The sequence below is a fragment of the Besnoitia besnoiti genome, chromosome VI (assembly GCF_002563875.1).
Source record: "Besnoitia besnoiti strain Bb-Ger1 chromosome VI, whole genome shotgun sequence".
NCBI lineage: Eukaryota > Apicomplexa > Conoidasida > Eucoccidiorida > Sarcocystidae > Besnoitia > Besnoitia besnoiti.
In genome coordinates, this window is record NC_042361.1 from 755,323 (window position 1) to 771,662 (window position 16,340).

The 16,340-nt window shown below is 54.5% G+C and overlaps 1 protein-coding gene across 1 annotated transcript; it reads right to left on the reverse strand.

Moving 5' to 3' along the window:
* Positions 1–1,506: 1,506 nt before the first annotated feature.
* On the reverse strand, positions 1,507–15,017 carry BESB_065320 (uncharacterized protein; the record flags this gene model as incomplete). Its single annotated transcript, XM_029364926.1, has 22 exons — positions 1,507–1,777; positions 2,247–2,305; positions 2,624–2,812; positions 2,991–3,191; positions 3,625–3,873; positions 4,293–4,565; positions 5,156–5,404; positions 5,711–5,885; positions 6,232–6,302; positions 6,794–6,856; positions 7,452–7,526; positions 8,188–8,330; positions 8,696–8,951; positions 9,562–9,661; positions 10,137–10,360; positions 10,554–10,711; positions 10,870–11,008; positions 11,637–11,868; positions 13,344–13,692; positions 14,317–14,361; positions 14,460–14,513; positions 14,948–15,017. The coding sequence occupies 22 exons, from the start codon at positions 15,015–15,017 to the stop codon at positions 1,507–1,509; spliced, it is 3,645 nt and encodes a 1,214-aa protein (XP_029218509.1).
* Between the last annotated feature and the right edge of the window lie 1,323 nt (positions 15,018–16,340).

A 16,340-nucleotide genomic window follows, 5' to 3' on the forward strand; every position in this document is an offset into this window, starting at 1 on the left:
GTTCTCAGACAATGCGACAGTGAAACGGAGAAGCATTAAAGGAACAGGCCTTTCGAGACAAAGTGGAAATTCACCAGGATAATCACCGACCAGCCCGAGCTCGCGCGCGACACCGCCAGCCGTTCGCTGGGGGCAGAGAAGGGAACCCAGAATATAGCCAACCAAGTCATGTAAGTCACCACGAAACACACAGGGGGGTTCTGCGCTCCTTTAGCAAGAGATATGTGCAAACAAAGCCCGGTCACGGGAGGCCAGCGAGCGATTTGACAGTTCTTTACACCTGTTGATTTCTCCGTTTCGGTAGCCGTTGCTGTACTTTCGGCTCCAAGCTTTTTTACCGCACCGCTCATGTCTGGAAGCTGCTCCACGGACGCAGTCGGGGAGACCTCAAGCTCACGGGGGGCAGTCGGCGGCGAGCGAGTCAAAGGCGCACTTCGACAGAGGCAGAGCTTGTCTCCTTTTCAACCTGACCTGTCGTTTTCAAACTTCCAAGTGCCATCGCGTCTGTGTGGCTTGTTTTTTGCTTTTCGTGCGTGAGCACATCGTGTCTCCAGCGGGGCTCAACGACTTCTGTGGGCTCGCGGGAGCCGCTGTCGCAGTTGCAGTGTGAAGACAACGCAGCAGGCACGACGCGGAATGCGGAAAGCACCGCAACTTCCGTTCGCACCGCCAGGCACTCTATTTATCTCGCTCCACTTTTTCTCACTCATGAAGTGTATAGACGCGGAAAGTTGCAAACGCGCTTTTTGCGAACACGTGTTCGCGGACTGCGCGGCTAGGCCTCGTCTGTCACTCTGGCGAGCTGCCTCGGTGTTCTGGTCTACGGAAGGTTTTTTAGCTGAAGCGAAGGTCTCTGGGTGTTCGTCGTCATTAGCCTTTCCAAGGCTAGAAACCAGAAGGAGTCAGATGGCCGCAAAAGCGGCCTGAGGCGAGCCGCGCTCTCTCAGATGGTGTGTGGAGGTATACTCTGAAGAACGAGCACTTCCCTGTTTCTGAACAGCGCATAGCTCTAGTTGAATGTCGACTGGAATCTCGTTTACGTGTGGTTTCAGTCGTGTCGGAGCCTCCTTTCCGCACTCAGCGGTACATGCGCAGTCCTCATTAGCCAATTCTATAGTCTCTGTTGAAGCACGACGCACCTCTGCAGGTCAGGCTCAATGGGCGGCTACACTGAAGAGACCCCCACGTGTCCGTCTAAACTGAGCTTTCTGTTAGTGATTTCCAGCGTGTTCCCTCTCTTGTCCTCGCCGAGCCCGTGTGATAGAGACGCGGGGTGCCCCTCCGCTCCATTCAAGGGGTCGGGCGCTGCGCAGGCGTTCAACGCTTGTGCTAGTATACGCTGATGTGCAAACGTGCGCCGAAATCAGAGAGCCGCATCCAGTGTCAGACCACACTTTGCAGAACCACTTCCCGCCGAGACTGGTAGTAAGCATGAAAGACACCCCATCGAACGAAGCAGCTGCCCTGTCAAGGCTCAGAAAATACCGACTCGTTAGGTTGCACGTTCTATGCGGAGAGTCTCCGGTCGGCGCCAACCAGCTTCTTTTGAGAAATTTTATCCTTCAGGAAGTTCGCGAGCGCGCCGAGCTTCGAAGAACCGCCTTCGCACGGCGCACCTAGCGCAGGGCACGCGGGACTGGACAGCAGCGTCTTGGGGTCTTCAGAGGCTGGCGGGCCGCTGTCACTCCGTCTCGTGGAGGTAGAACTCTGAGGAACGAGGGGGCCCACAACGCCGGTGACGGGGTTCGCGTTGAACAGCTTGTTGTAATTTGTCTCTCTGCGAAGGTGCAGGCTCGAAGCATGCAAATCAGCAGCAAATATGTTTATGCCGCAGTTTCTTAGAGCAGCGATGGCGGATGGTTCAGTGCCAGACAGAAGCGAGCACACAGAAGAGGTACATCGACGCAAATGGGAGCGTTTGCGTCGCGTCGTCTCATTCGAGGACGAACCGCGTGCGCCACCGTCGCGTTTACACCAGGGAACACTTGTGACAACGCGAAGCACACATACAAAGGTCGCCTCCCTCAAAGCAGTTCAAACAACTATACTGTACTATGCGCGCGCGGAGATAGCGACTTCGGACTAGAACGTGACGTTGCTGCCTGGCTTGCAAACATGTCGCTTGGCTTTTCGTGTGCTCAGCTACCCCTCCCTCCGCCCATAGAAAAGGCTCTACACACGCAAACATATAGATATATATATTTATATACATATGCATATATTTTTATGCGCTCTGGAGGCCATACCTGTTGAGCAGCTCGAGCTTGTAGGTTCGAACTTTCTCTTGGAGATAATCCATCTGACCCTGAAAACAAGTTTCCCAAGGGGACTCACTGGCGGTTCTCGAGCTTGGCGGCCACGCCTATGTCAGGCCGCACATGTAGCGTAAATTCTTAAAAACTGAAATGTTGATCTACTGTTGCAGTACGTGGATGCGACTCCAGACAAACTCCTTATACAACACCTCCCGCCTCCCCAAAACAGCCACGGTTCCCTCGCGCGAACTCGCTTCTAGGCCGCCATCATCGCGCTTCCTATACGACACCTACGGGGCAGCGCACGGGCGCTTGCATGCCCAGGGAGATAAAATCGTTTTCGAAGCAGACGCGGCTGGATTTCTTACTTCACAGTAGAGGAGCCTATCGTTCAGAAGCGCAATCAGATGTAAGTCTTCCTCCCGCGGAAGAGGGCCCTGCAGCTTGGCATGGAGGTCGTTGACCTCCTTGCGAGCTTTCTCCAGGCGCTGCGCGTGCTCCCGCTGCAGGAACTCCACTTCGTACTTTTTGGCTTCTAATGCTTGCTCGTAACGCGCCTGAGCGCGCACGCAGAGAAAGATAACGCGACGAGTGCGACAGTCCCTCGCACCGGAGAGGCCCGGAGAGGGACCCCGGCGTGTAGGGTGTGTGCGGCTCCTCCACAAGCCACGCGGAGGCCCGAACCCACGAGATGCGCCGCGCGAGAGGGCAGTTCTGCGTCACCCCCCGTCTCACCTCCGTGTCGGCGCACTTCTGGGTATGGGATCGTTCCATCTCCTCCAGCTTCTCGGCGTTCTCTTCGCAAAGTCGCTGCACTTCCTCGACGTGACGGGCTTCGCTTGACTGCATCGCGGCGCTGAGGTCCTCGAGCCTTCCGTTGAGCGCGGTGACTTCGCCCCGAAGTGCCTCAATGGCGCTGTGGCGCCCCTCGGACTCCTGCAGACGCGGCGCCGACGAGACAAGCCAGCGAGGAGGCACGGGTCCCGACACGATCTGAGTAAGCTCAAGCCTCTGCGCCTGAAGAGCTGCGCCTCTGCAGTTGCATGCGTTTCCTCAAAAGCTGCCAGCTGTTGCCCTTCTGCCTATGGCAGGCGACCGTGAGAATGCTGTGTCTCTCGACACACGTGCGTGCGTGCATGCATCTGTGTGTTGTGACGGAAATATTCTCACGTGTGCGCGTAGGAGCTAAAAATCAAACGCAGCCATTTCATCGTGAATGCTGTCCTCTGACTGGTGCCGCTTTGCTGTGATTTCTCAAACTACCAGAAGCCACGTGATTTATATAGTATAACGGGACATTAGACCTAATGTGCGATAGATAACTGTATCTGAATGAGTGTATATTAGCGGCTGAATGTCAATCGAACACGCGAATTTCAGGTTTTCCATGAGATCCAGTTGGAAGGAGAGGATTGATGTCCCTTTCTTGTTTTTTCTCTTCGTATTGCTGGAGGAGCTCTTGTTCTTTCTGCTGGGAACGTTCGAGGCGTCGGCGCATCTGCGCCTCTACGTCCGCGATCTGTTTCTGGAACTGCAACTTCAAGTTCTCGCGCTCGGCTGCGTGTGCCACAACCGCAGCTTCCATCTGCGCCTTCGCCGCCTGTGCGCGTTGCGCGGCCTGCGAAAACAAATTTGGAAAAGCCACGCTTCATGCGAAAGGCAGGCTCAGAAAATATAGGGCTCGCGCGGCACTGTAGTCTCTCCCCCTTTCGCACGCGCGTCAGCGCCGCATGCCCACGCGTAGCTTTACGCCGGTAGTTTGCATGCGGACGCGCCCATGCACTCCGCATCCACAGCCAGTTCACATCTACAGCCATGCGTTTAGACGCGTCTGTTTTTCCGCGGACGACGCCGTTCAACAGCGCACACGCGGCGCAGTTCTCGCGCGCCTCACGCATGCAAAGTTGTGTTGCGCTCGCGAGTCAATCGGCATGCGTACAACCCAGGTGTCGGGACCATCGACGTGTGTTTGCCGCTGGCGAGGCCCTGTTGCCGATCGCGCGATGGACTTTCCTACGTTTCTACACAGTCGCTCACCGCGGCATCGCACTTTTGTTTGAGATCGGAGAGCTGCTCCTTGGCCTCCTTGTGGAGAGCGAGTTTTGCCGCGTCGAGCTCTGCTCGGTGTTGCCGCTGGAGTTTGTCGGTGTTTTCCACGTGCCTCTTTTCTGCGAGAGCCAGCGCTTGCTGCTCGCGCCTCAACCGGTCTGCGGCCTCCTTTCGCAAGTTCTGCGCGTCGCGCCTCCACGTCTCTCTCTCGTGACTGTGCACCACCTCCATCGCTTCCAACTTCTCCTCGCACTCTCTGGCCTGCGACGAAACGCATTTGGGATGGGATTACTTTTCACACGGCCCAATATGCTAAAAGGCGCCATTCAGGCACGATATGAAGCCAAGTGGAGCAGCAACCTAACGCACATAGCCTACTGCAGGAGAGCTGCAAAATGGACTCGCGACCCACGGCAGACCAACAGCATCCACAGGAGAGAAGAACGGATATTCTGCGCTTGCGTAGTTTCACGTGTGCAAGGCTAGGGAACGACTAACCGTCTCGGGGGCCATTAAGGCTAATGCGCATCGCAGCGCACGCGATGCAGTCTCGCTATTGATGCGTACGTGCGTCAGTGTTAGCCGCGCGTGATAAACGCGTTGTAACAGAGAGCGAATCAAATTTCCGCCTCTCCGCGCGCAACAAACAGCGCTAGGGCACATCTGTAGACACTCCCCGCTACAAACATGGATGCGTTCATACGTATACACACATATATATAAAAGTGACCAAATCGAATAGCTATTGCCTTCGGCATCGGATGACTGTGCTTTTCGACTCTGGAATTTAGGGGAGAGCGGTTTGCAACTTGAGATTTGGAGTCGCGTATCGGGAACGTTGGTCTGCTCACAAGCTTCTCGTTTTCTTCTTTCAGGCTTCGAGTTTTGGCAACGAGCGAGCTGGTGCGCTCCTCCAGCTCTTCCATTCGCCTCTTCTGCTTCTCGGCTTCTTTCCGCAAAAAAGTTTCCCGCTCCCACGCCTCGGCAGCCTCGCGCTTGCTTGCTTTCTGGCTGTCCTGAAGAATCACTTCCATCTGCGCTTTCTCCTCCTTCAGCTCCAGAACAGCGACGCGCAGACTGCGCATCTCTGCCTCGTGAGTCTGTCCATACAGAAGCCAACAAGATTCAACTTGCGAAATGCATGTGCACTTTTTGTGGCAGCACTGTGTGTTAATGCTCGCGAATGCCCAGTTCCTCATTCAGTAGCGGACACGACACTGGGTGAAACACCTTTTCATGCATTTGGGGGCATCGAAGTCCAGCATACAGCGGCGCAGGAACAGGAACTCGCAGACACATGCGCATTTGTACGCGTAGGTACCACAGGTTCTATTCTTCTTCTAATCATGTTCCTCTCCTGCCACATGCGGATGTCTCTCTCTGCGCGGGTCTGGGCGTTCGCTTACTTCCAGCGAGCTCACGAGCTCTGCCCGCTTCGACCTCAGCTGTTCGCTGGCTTCTGTTTCGGCCTGCGAAACCTCGTCAAAATCGGTCTGCAGCTGCGCGAGGGCACTCCGCATTTGCGCGAGCGCCTCGTCTTTCGACGTGTCTGCAAGCCGCTCCTCTTGCTCAGCAATTGTTCTGAGTAGTCGAAAACGAAACGACACGCGCCCGTGTCTATTAGGGGCACTGTATACTTCTCGGGTGCTGCAGATGACCACGGCGTAAGTGCCTCAGTGAATACGCATATATAAAAGAATACGTTGAGGTGTGGCTATCGGAGGCCCTGTAAATGTATATTTATGCGTGTAATTACATGTGTGAATAAGTTTGTCTCTGAAGGAGGTATGGTAGGTGGGAGGCTTCCAAACAGCTGGAGATGGCGAATGCATCGCGAACGCGCGGCCGGCCATGCATCCTGAAGGAGGACGTAAAACAACGTCCTTTTCCATTTCCGGATGCTGCGGCTTCTGCAGGTGGCGTTTACCTTCGAAGGCCCGCGATTTGTTCTACCATCTGATCGAGTTCTGTCTGGTGCTGCGCCCTCTGGACCATGAACTGCAGAGGCATTTATGTAGAGAAAGGCGGGAATAAAGATCTTTCAAAGCAACCAGCATGAGCACTCCTTTAGATAGAAGGTATGCATATTTTTATATATGTATGCATACATATATATATATATATATATATTACAGGCGACAACGACCAGCGTGTGAGACGCGGCGAGCACCTGTCGCAGTGGCAAGCTGGCGGTTGGTATCACCTCTTTTCTGCTAAAACACATCTCCCTGTTTGTGAGGAATCATCGCGATACGCTTCTGAGCGTGCAGATAGATTAGACCTACTCCCCGAGAGACACGCCGATAGAGCCCGCACTAACGGACAGCGGGGACCCGAGTCAACTGCGCATTTGACAGTGAGCTCCGCCTTCGCGTAGGCGGCAGTCCTACAGGCCTTTGCCGCTGGAGCCTGCAGGACGTGGCCCGGTGGGAGAGGGATTTTGTCACGAGGATGGATAGAGGCGCAGCTGACGCGCGTACGAGGCTCACCGAGTAGAGGGCCTTTGTCTGCGCGTCCTTCAACTCTGCCTTCTCTGCGTCGTGGGCTTTCGCCTGAAAGCAGTCTCGCGACACGAAGCGAAACACGCAGGCGCATGCAGAGTTCGGGTTGGATTCCCCCTCCCAGACCGGCAGCGTGGACGCCAGCCTTCTGACATCTGGACGCATCCAGCAAGCCTTGCCTGCATCTAGTTCCTGCGACGTCTACGCTTTCGCTGGACGCACATGTGCTCAGCGCCTGCTTGGTTTTCTGTTCTGAGCCCCCGTTTAGAATACAGCCAACGAATGGCGGGAGGAGTATTCATCCGCTATGTACTGTCTTAGGAGAGATACCCTAGATTTAGCATCTCCGCTGCGGAGTCGCGATTCATCTCAAACAGCCGCACGCCGTGGCACGCGGCCACATCCCGACTCTCCCTTCATCTCTATGAACTAGAGTTTTCGCGTCCGCTGAACTACGGTTCAGTCGCCAGTGATGGTTCGCCGGCCGTGGGTGACAGCCAGCCTCTCGCGCCTGCGGCCTGAAGAGAAGAGAGAGCTACGGAGACCTCACGACGTGCCAGCAGCTGCGACAGGCACCGCCAGCTGACGTCTTCGGAGAAGCCGCCGGAGCCTGGGAAGGCAGACAGGCCTCGGCGCGTGCGCTGACCTGGCTCTCGAGTGCCTCTTGAAGCTGCTTGCAGCGGTCCTCCGACTTTCGCAGGTCTTCTTCTTTCTGCACGCGCTGCAGAACCCAGCCACCAGCCCCAGCGACACACGTTCCAATCATTGTTTTAGACACGCAAGACATCCATTCGCACGCAGAGGACTGAGCCACATGCAGGCAGCGCGGGACGCGCCAGAGCCACGCACATACGTCGGCTCTATGCAGAAAACTTGAGCCATGGGAATTTCCGGCGACTAACTTCGAGAAGGCTTAGCTCGCCTCTGTGGCGCAGTCGCACACCTTGCGCCCGCGCTGCGTCGCTAGCCACTGTCTGGACTCCAGAGCGGAAGACGCTCCACGCCTCATGTAGAGCTCCCACACTGGTCTTCCGGCCCCCTGGGCTTCGCAGAGGCACGACTCCTTTCCGTTCTCGTTTTCATTTCGTACTACCTCTTGGTGCAGGTCTAGCCAGTATTCGTGGCTTTTTTCTGTAGCGGAGATATGTTCGGAGATCCTGTAAATCTACTCCTTTTCCTCAAGCGTAAACCGAAGCTCCCACCGCCTGCGCCGCGGCGGACGGAGGGTGGACGCTGGCTGTTCGGTACTGCAGACGCGTGGCGGGGTGTGAAGGCCTGCGAGGGAATTCCGCTTCTCGCAGCCAGACGCACTCCGCAGCCTCCGGCCAGCATACCGCGGGGTAAGGCGAGAAGGCACTGGCGACACGTGGTGGCAGACTCACCTTTAGTTCTACATCTGCGTACAACTCCTTAAGTTTATCCATCCTGTCGACGTCCTCCTTCAAGCGCCGAATGTCTTCTGTCAGCTGCGGCAGGGTCTGTTGCTCGAGTTCGTCGCGGCGCCGCTTCAGTGAAAGAAGCTCCTCTGCGCAAGTCACAAATCGTGCAACCTGCTTTCGAGACTGTGGTGTTGAGCTAGCGTCTCAGCCGCGCCTCCGCGCGCGTGATTGGAGGTGTGCAATGGCTTTCGTGTTTGTGAAGGCGCGACGCTCCGTCTCGCTTAGTTGCGAGCCTCTTCCGACACGGAGATCCGCGGGGTTGCTTGCAGAAACATCAAAAAGGTGCCTGTATATAGAGGGGTGTGCCGATGTTCTGCGCGGGCGCAGACACGAATCCCGACGCGGAGCCCATGAAGAAGCGGCCACGGCCCTGAAAGCCTCCTCGGTAGCCCAATTCGTCTCTCTCCGTTCAAGATCGCTTGGGAAAAACAGGAAGAAAATAGAGGCTTACCTTCAACGCCTTTCCTCTCTTCAGCGGCTCGCGACGAAGCGATTTCCGCCTGCGAAAGCTGCGCCTTGAGTTGTTCGATTTCCTGTTCGTAGAAGGCAATCCACTGCTGCATGCCCGAAATCAGCTCAGTTCCGCGCAGATGCATTTCCTTGTCACGCTCGGCAATTCGCTCGCCCAGCATCGCAATCTTTTCGTCGCATTCCTTCACTGCAATCTCCAAACTTCGCTTCTCTTCTGACACCACCTGGCTGGCGCGCTGTGCGCAGGCAGACAAAGGAAGCGCTCCAGGACAAACGGTGGCCGCGCAAGTTTCGTTCCACTGAGAGCGCAGAGAACCGGTCGGTCAGATGAACTTGGAACGGTAAGCTACGCTTTCGCATTTACATTTTGGTATAGGCATCTTTGTCACCCACACAGGTACCCTACTGCGTGAACAACTATCTAGCCGAACTTCTACGCACATGGAGCTCGCGCTGATCCATGCATATATATGTGTCCATATATGTATGTGTACCTATACATACGTACATATTTCTACTGATACATACGCATCTACCCATACATTTACACACATATACACAGTCATATCATATACATACGTCTTTATTCATACATATATATATATATATATATATCTGAATGGTGGTCACATGCGTCCTCCTTGGCGTCTCCCTGAAGTAGCCGCTGGGGCTCCTTCGTCTCCGTCAGCGAACAGAGAGGCAACGAGCGTCACGGGCGCTCGTGCAGCCGTCCATCCCAAGCATATGCTCCTTCGTGAAGCCCAGACGCGCCGTAGCATTTATGCATCGTGCCTAGGATCCTGCCAAGAAGAACCTCCTTGCGCATCCTCCAAGATCGGGCCTCACTTCAGCTGCGACGAGTCGTTCCGTCAGGTCTTGGATTTCCTTGCTTTTCGTTTCAACCGCTTCGTCCAAGGACTTGCAGTTCAGCTGCAGCTCGGCGATTCTGCAAGGAACGAGATAAAAAAAGACACGAGAAACCGTGCGAACTCAGTCTCCGGAGAATCGGTGCAGAAGACACTTCAGACAGCCAACACTTGTACTCTCACATCGAACGACCTCCCACCCTCTGTGCCTTTGTTGCCTTTGTAGAGAGAACAAGCGGACGAAGGAAGGCGCGCCGGCCACAGCCCCAGTGGACAGGCGTCACTCCCATAGTGCGGTTGAAGAGTTGGCGCCGTTCACGTATCACTCAAAATCACACACCATGAATTCGTTTTCACGGATGCCAACACCTACCAGGCAGCGTTACATCACAGTCCTTCATTTCGTTGGCGAGTGCGGTTCTCTTCTCTATGCGCCTGTTGTGTAGCCCTTCGCGAAGTCACTACAGCGGGGGTTCTTTGGGCGATCTCGGCACAAAGACACAGAACCAGGCGGTGCGTAACTCTTCGACGGCTCCAGCAGGGAGGCCGACCTACGCTTGCGCGTTTCGTCTTTCGGTTTCCTTCGCTGCTTGCTTCAGGTCTTCGGCGTGCCGGTTGGACAGTTGGAGAGCATTTTCCAAAGCGGAGGCCTTGGCTTGCGCCACCTCGAGTCGCCGCCAACGTCGCTCAGCCTCGATCTGCGTCTGGTCCGCCAAGCCCTTCGCCTCTTTCAGGTCGCTCTCCAACTGCCTGTTGGCTTTCCGCAACTGCTCGAGCTCCTGAAGGAGGACGTAGACAAGCCCCCGCAGTATACGACGTTTTCCACTCTGCGAGACTGTTCTGAAGAAGCGTCTACGCAGACGGGCCCCCCCTGGGCTTTGCTAAGCGGGCGGCAAAGCGGAGCTTTTTGAGGCTCTGTGGAGACCCAGGCTACGGATGGCGTCGTCGGCGCTGTTCGTGTGCCAGACGAACCTCGTCAAGCCGCTTCACATCTGCTTGCAGACTGAAGTCTTTTTTCCTTTCCACAGGAAGCTGGGACAACTCATTGCGGTTGGCATTCAGGCTCTCCAATGCTTGTTTCATCTGCGACGTCCACCGCCTCGTTTCCTCCGTCGCCGCGGCCACTTCCTCTGGAAGGCCGAACGCAGAGACGCGCAGCTGAGTTTCGTCTGTGCAGGCTCTCCTCGACGTTGCGGCGACGGAGAGGGAGAAGGCCTCGCAAAACTAAAATTTTTCAAAGCAAGTTTTCTCATTGCTATCGGAGATAACTGGAGGCGGGGCGTCTTACCCGCGTACTCGCGCGCACGACTCGCGTATTCTTCTTTGCATTTTTCGACGCTGTCTACACACTGCCGATGATAGCTCTGTGCGTCCGCAACGAGAATTTCTTTCGTCGCCTGAAGCTGCCCCAGCACATTTTCCAGTTCCTGGAAGACGATTCCCACAAACGAAGAAAGTGCGTCGAGGATGCGCCACACAGAATACCGGTCGCCATCGGTCTCCTGGGAGACTGAAGGCAGATTTCTAAGGGCTGATAGACAGTTTGGCTCATGAGATATATTTGTGGAAGGCGCGTTGTGATGTGGCACACAATATTACGAGACGTTCCATTGCCATGTCTGTCTATTTCTCCCCTGTTGAACAAACCCACCTGAAAAACACGCCCATCGGAGGTGTGACTCAACTTGGTTATGATTACTGAAGATGAGTAACGTGAAACTCGAATGTCTCTGGCATTGCAAATCGTGGGCGAGTGCATGCTGATATTGAAACATATCTCTTACTGCAGCTACGGTATCCAGTCAGGCTCTTTCACACAGGCGAATGCTAAACTAGAGGCTGACCCAAGATGAATAAGTTGCTCTTTCCCCTCGTCCTCTACGTGACCGCAACAACATATTGAGTGACGAAGGCTTTATCTGCGGAAGATAGGTGTTGCAAATCACGTGCCGCTTTCAGATACATGTAAACGAAGACGCGTCGACGTGGACGAGTCAGAGGTTTTCGGACAGTTTGCCTCAGAAACCGACACGTGCGTGAACAGAGTACTGACACCTGTTCAGTGATCTGTTGCTGTTGCTGCCCCTCGAAGGCGTCAACGCATGACCGAAGCTTAATGTTCACGTCCGCCACGATGCTCTCCACCTCTCGTTCGTACGCCTCGGCTACCGCCTTGACATATGCGTCGTTCTCTTCATGCTTCACGTTAAGATGGAAAATAACTTTGGTCAGCTGTGCCACTTTTCGGCTCAGCTTGTGCTGCAGTTCTTGAGTCTCCATATCATCGCTGCTGTATTAGGCCACAGGAAACCAGTAGGTGGAGGCTCACGCCTTCTGGCGACCAGATGCAAACACCTCACTGTTTACACAACGCTGTACGGTGAGGATCAATAAGACACGCATATCGGAGGCATGCTGCCGCGCGGACGTACAACCCAGATGCACGAAATCACCGCTGAAGCTTTGTTTCAGCGAAGGCGAAAACTTGCATGCGTCGATTCGGTAAATACATATCGTTACGTTTCTTTAGCCTGCGCATGCTAATAGCTCCCTGGAGATCTGTCGACTGCCTGTGTGGAGAGGAAATGAAACCGTGACGTTAGCAGTTGTCGCCGTTGCGTTGTGCCGGTGGAGAGGGTGTTGAGGTGTACAGTGCTCAGATAGTACCTTGTGGCGTTCGTGTTTGTGTATCTCAGAAAAATTGCTGACCTCTCTGCTACACTACACAATCGACATCCTCTCGCGAGGATGTAAGGGCTGGGCTGAGTAATTATGCTTACAGTCACGAGATAGTGTTCTCGTTTTAGGAACGCGCATGCGAACCCCACCACGTGTCCGAAGCCTGTCTGGGCGAGGCAAAAGCTTTCGCAATGTGCGGAATTGGCGCATATAAAGGAACCGGCGTCGGTAGCGAGGCACGCATTGAGCCTAGTTTGCAAAGATGCCTCAAATGTCTCTATCTTGCAAACACTCGAACAAACACTACAGTGGTCACGCTGGGTCGCGCCCCGCATCTGGCGCACTGCAGAAGCCCGTACGTGTGTGCGCCCTGCGGGGTGAAGCTGCGCTGCACGATATCTTGCCGGTCAAGAGGTAGTTGGAATAGCGAACGCTTAGTCCACTATCATGAAGGCAGAACCTGAAGGCGAGCACCTTTGTACGACGACACACTGTGGAGAGGAGGGACTCGGATCTACGTAATTCTACATTCCCGAGAAGGGACGAAAAAACACTGCCCCGAGTCCCAGCCAATCGAGTCCGGCCGTTAGACGTTAGGTACATGAAAATTTGACGAAGAAAACGGCTTATATATCTCACAGTGGCTAGGTACGGGCAAAACTCAATTAACACTAAATCGACCAGGCGACCGGTGTCAATGTGAACCACAGATATACAACGCTGCGTCGCTGCCGTGTATTGCACGCGTCACCTCGATGCTACTTAGCGATGTTACGATTTCAATCAGCCATTTTGATGCAATGAGCGAAAGCGTTGCAGCGCGTCTGTAATCCGTCAAAATACAGCTCTTCTGGTCGAAGTGTGGCGCGCGTCATGCGCATTTCTGTATCTTGTCCGTTTTCGACATACTCGCCACGGAGTGAGCACCACCACACAAAATAGCTTGGTGCCTTATCAGAAACCGATAATTTACAGCACCTCGGCGTTTTTCCCCGCTCTGAAGGAATATTCTCAAAAACGATGAGTCTTGCCCCGCATTTTAGGAGAGAATTTGTATCGCAAGCACGGCATCCGGCATCTCACTTAGAATGAGGCTTGGCGTGCACTTTTTTGCAGCTGCATGAGAGCGCGTGGTTCGCGTCGTGCCCGTGCAGCTTTTCTTCAGTGCTGTGCCCGGTTGGACGATGGAGTGCTACTTCAGCCACTCCGTCGCTATCGCCCCTTTCTGCCGCTGTTCGCGCTGCTGCTTCCGCAGCGGCTTCATTGCTTTGAGGGCTCGTGAACATTGCCGCAAGGGAATTCCAGCCTTCCGCAATCCCGTCTCCAGCGTAGTCATTAGCATCACCAATCGCTGTGTTGAATACACTGCGAAACCGAGAGTGATTTTTCCTGCAGACTCCTGCACATTTCGCTTGTGGCCACAGATCGATTACTGGGAACATGTATGGCGATCTCGAAGCCCGAGAGACCCGCGCAGATGTGCAGTGGTCATACACGTGGCTATGGGTGAGGGAATAGTGTACACAAGATCCATATCTGCCCCTATCGATGATGCTCTTGCTCTGGAGGAGCACGCTGTACTGTGCGCCACCTCGTTTTAAACTGGTTTCGTATCAAGTTTGAAAGCCCCTGTGCAACCCATGCGGACGTACTTTCTCCCCAAGATTTATTCTGTTCCGTATCTCTCTCTCCCGATGATTTGACGTTTGGGGCGCCTATAGATAAGAACAAACACTGCTCTTCCGGACCATTTTCTCCGCTCTGGACTCTGCACGACGGCAGACGGCCGTCTCCTGCATATGCCTCTGTCCTCACCAAATTCAACAGAATAGCTGCTCGTCAGCCCTCCTTTGGCCGACGTGGCTGTGCGCTCAGGTTGTCAGACGGGTTCCTTACCAGGTTTCAAACGAGCTGCAGGCATGCACACAGAGATACGTACATCGGTGTAGATATTGCTAGGATCGCACAGAGCACACCTCAATAAGGGGTGAACGCAACGGCAGCGGAGAAGCGCGCGGAATAGGCGATGATACCCTGCCCCCGGGTGGAGACCTACGCTGCTTGACGTGGCCAATGAAGCTCTCGATAGAGTGATGCTCTTCTGCAGCAAGAGAGAAACAGCACGAAAACATGATATGATCAGGGCACCTGACAGATACCGGACCGGGGGTGGCATCATGAGCCTCGTGGTTAGCGTACTTTTAAATTTCTTCCATAGGGCGATCGTTTGGTCGGCGTCCAGATGCTGCTGCTCTGCATGAGGGAAGTCAGCGCACAGGCTAGCACGGTGCTATCAGGCAGTTGCCAACAAGCGGACAGAACCACACCGGCGCTGCAAGGATGGGCGACCTAACCAGTGGGTCACCTACGGGAAAAAGGCTTGATCCTCTGTCGTTCTGCGTCGGTGACGTTTACATCTGTGAAGCCACGTAACAGGATATCGGGGCACGGTGTCAACATCAGGAGCGTCAGCAGAACAAAGTGGCGCCAGAAAGGGAACCCTAGAGGGAACATAACGGGCAGACCGAATTTTCGCCGAGAATTTTGTCCATAAAATCTGTAGCCTCTGTCTCTCGCTCCGAGATTAACAATCAATAACATTCCACGGAAAAAAACACAGGACGGCGCTACGACCTTGCGGTCGCCGAGCACATTGAAACGAGAGATTTGTGAAACGGCGGCCTGACCTTGTTCCGCGCGCCACAACCTCAGGGTTTCCTCAGGGTCTAGATTTGTTATTCCTGCAAGCGTCGGCATCGGGGTTGACAAAGAAGGATAATGAGGGTTGAGCATCACCTGTTTCTGACCAGAATTCTCAGGCCACGAGTGATGTCAACACTCGACATACTGGCAGCCACGGGCACGACATAATCGTAGCCCTTTGCGTCATCCTCTGAACACATATCGCAAGAAGAGGACAGGGCGCAGGTTTCGGAGTACCGGTGGTTACAACGGGACCGCCAACTCCCCCCAAGGCACAGCTGTGCTAGACAAAGGCGAACTGTGTAGAGGCTCTACATGCCCCTCGCTTTTATTTTTCTGGACGAACGAGGGCATATCGTCTACATCGTCATCTTCTCCATGCTATCCATCTTCAAGCGCCTCGACACCATAGAGACGGTCATCACTGGAAAAGTTTTGAGAACCTGGGTATTCATAGGCATCTGCGTCCGACTCCCATAAATGGGGGCCGCTGGCCAGGGAAGGCCGTAGAGCTTCGGCTCTGTTCGGTCCCTCCCACACCAGGGACAATGAAACACAGACAAGAAAGAGGACAACCGCCGAACCAAAGCCGAGATGTAAAGCTAACACCGCCATCGTGGGGGATTTTCCTTTGACCTAGTGGTCATGGAATGTCCTGGGAGTGCGGCTGACAGAGAGAACACGCTGAAGACCACGTCGTGATGTCCCGCGAACATAGGTGTTAAAGGCCACAGTTTTCACCTTCGAAAACAAAACGACTTCAAGAAATGGTCTTCAAACTGACAGAGTTTGCTTCTCTGGAGATCCGGACGGTCCTCGCGCCTGGCTCAGCGGCGACTGGTAAGACATGAGCAGGGCACGCAGCCCTCTAGAGCAAGCTCGATCGTGCCATTATGTGTTAGCTGAGGTGACTGTCTTTTGTGGCTAGTTTCTCAGGGTCTCTTGCGCACCGTCGGCATAGATACAAGACCAGGCCACCTGTCCCTGCAATCAGTATGTACCAGTGATGTTGCATCGGTGGAGGCCTTCATTTTGGATGTGCACGGGAAAGGTTTCGGAATCTGTAGGCCTTCCCAAACCAACGTGCAACACGCTGAAACTAGAAACGGATCAGCGTGTGTTAGCTACTGTTTGTTTTCTTCACGGGAAACCGCCGCTAGTTGCCTTTCACGACATGTCGGACAGCATGCTTGCCTCAAAACAGCTTCTCCCGTAGATTCGCGATCGCAACACATTCGGACTCCTACTGAATGCCGACGAGCCACATGCATCGTCGTTGACCTTGAGGCATAGGGATCATATCAGATAGCCCATTAGGCGAGGAATCGTCGCTGTCACGCGCAGCCTTCCATTCCGGTGCCCTGATGATACGATGCG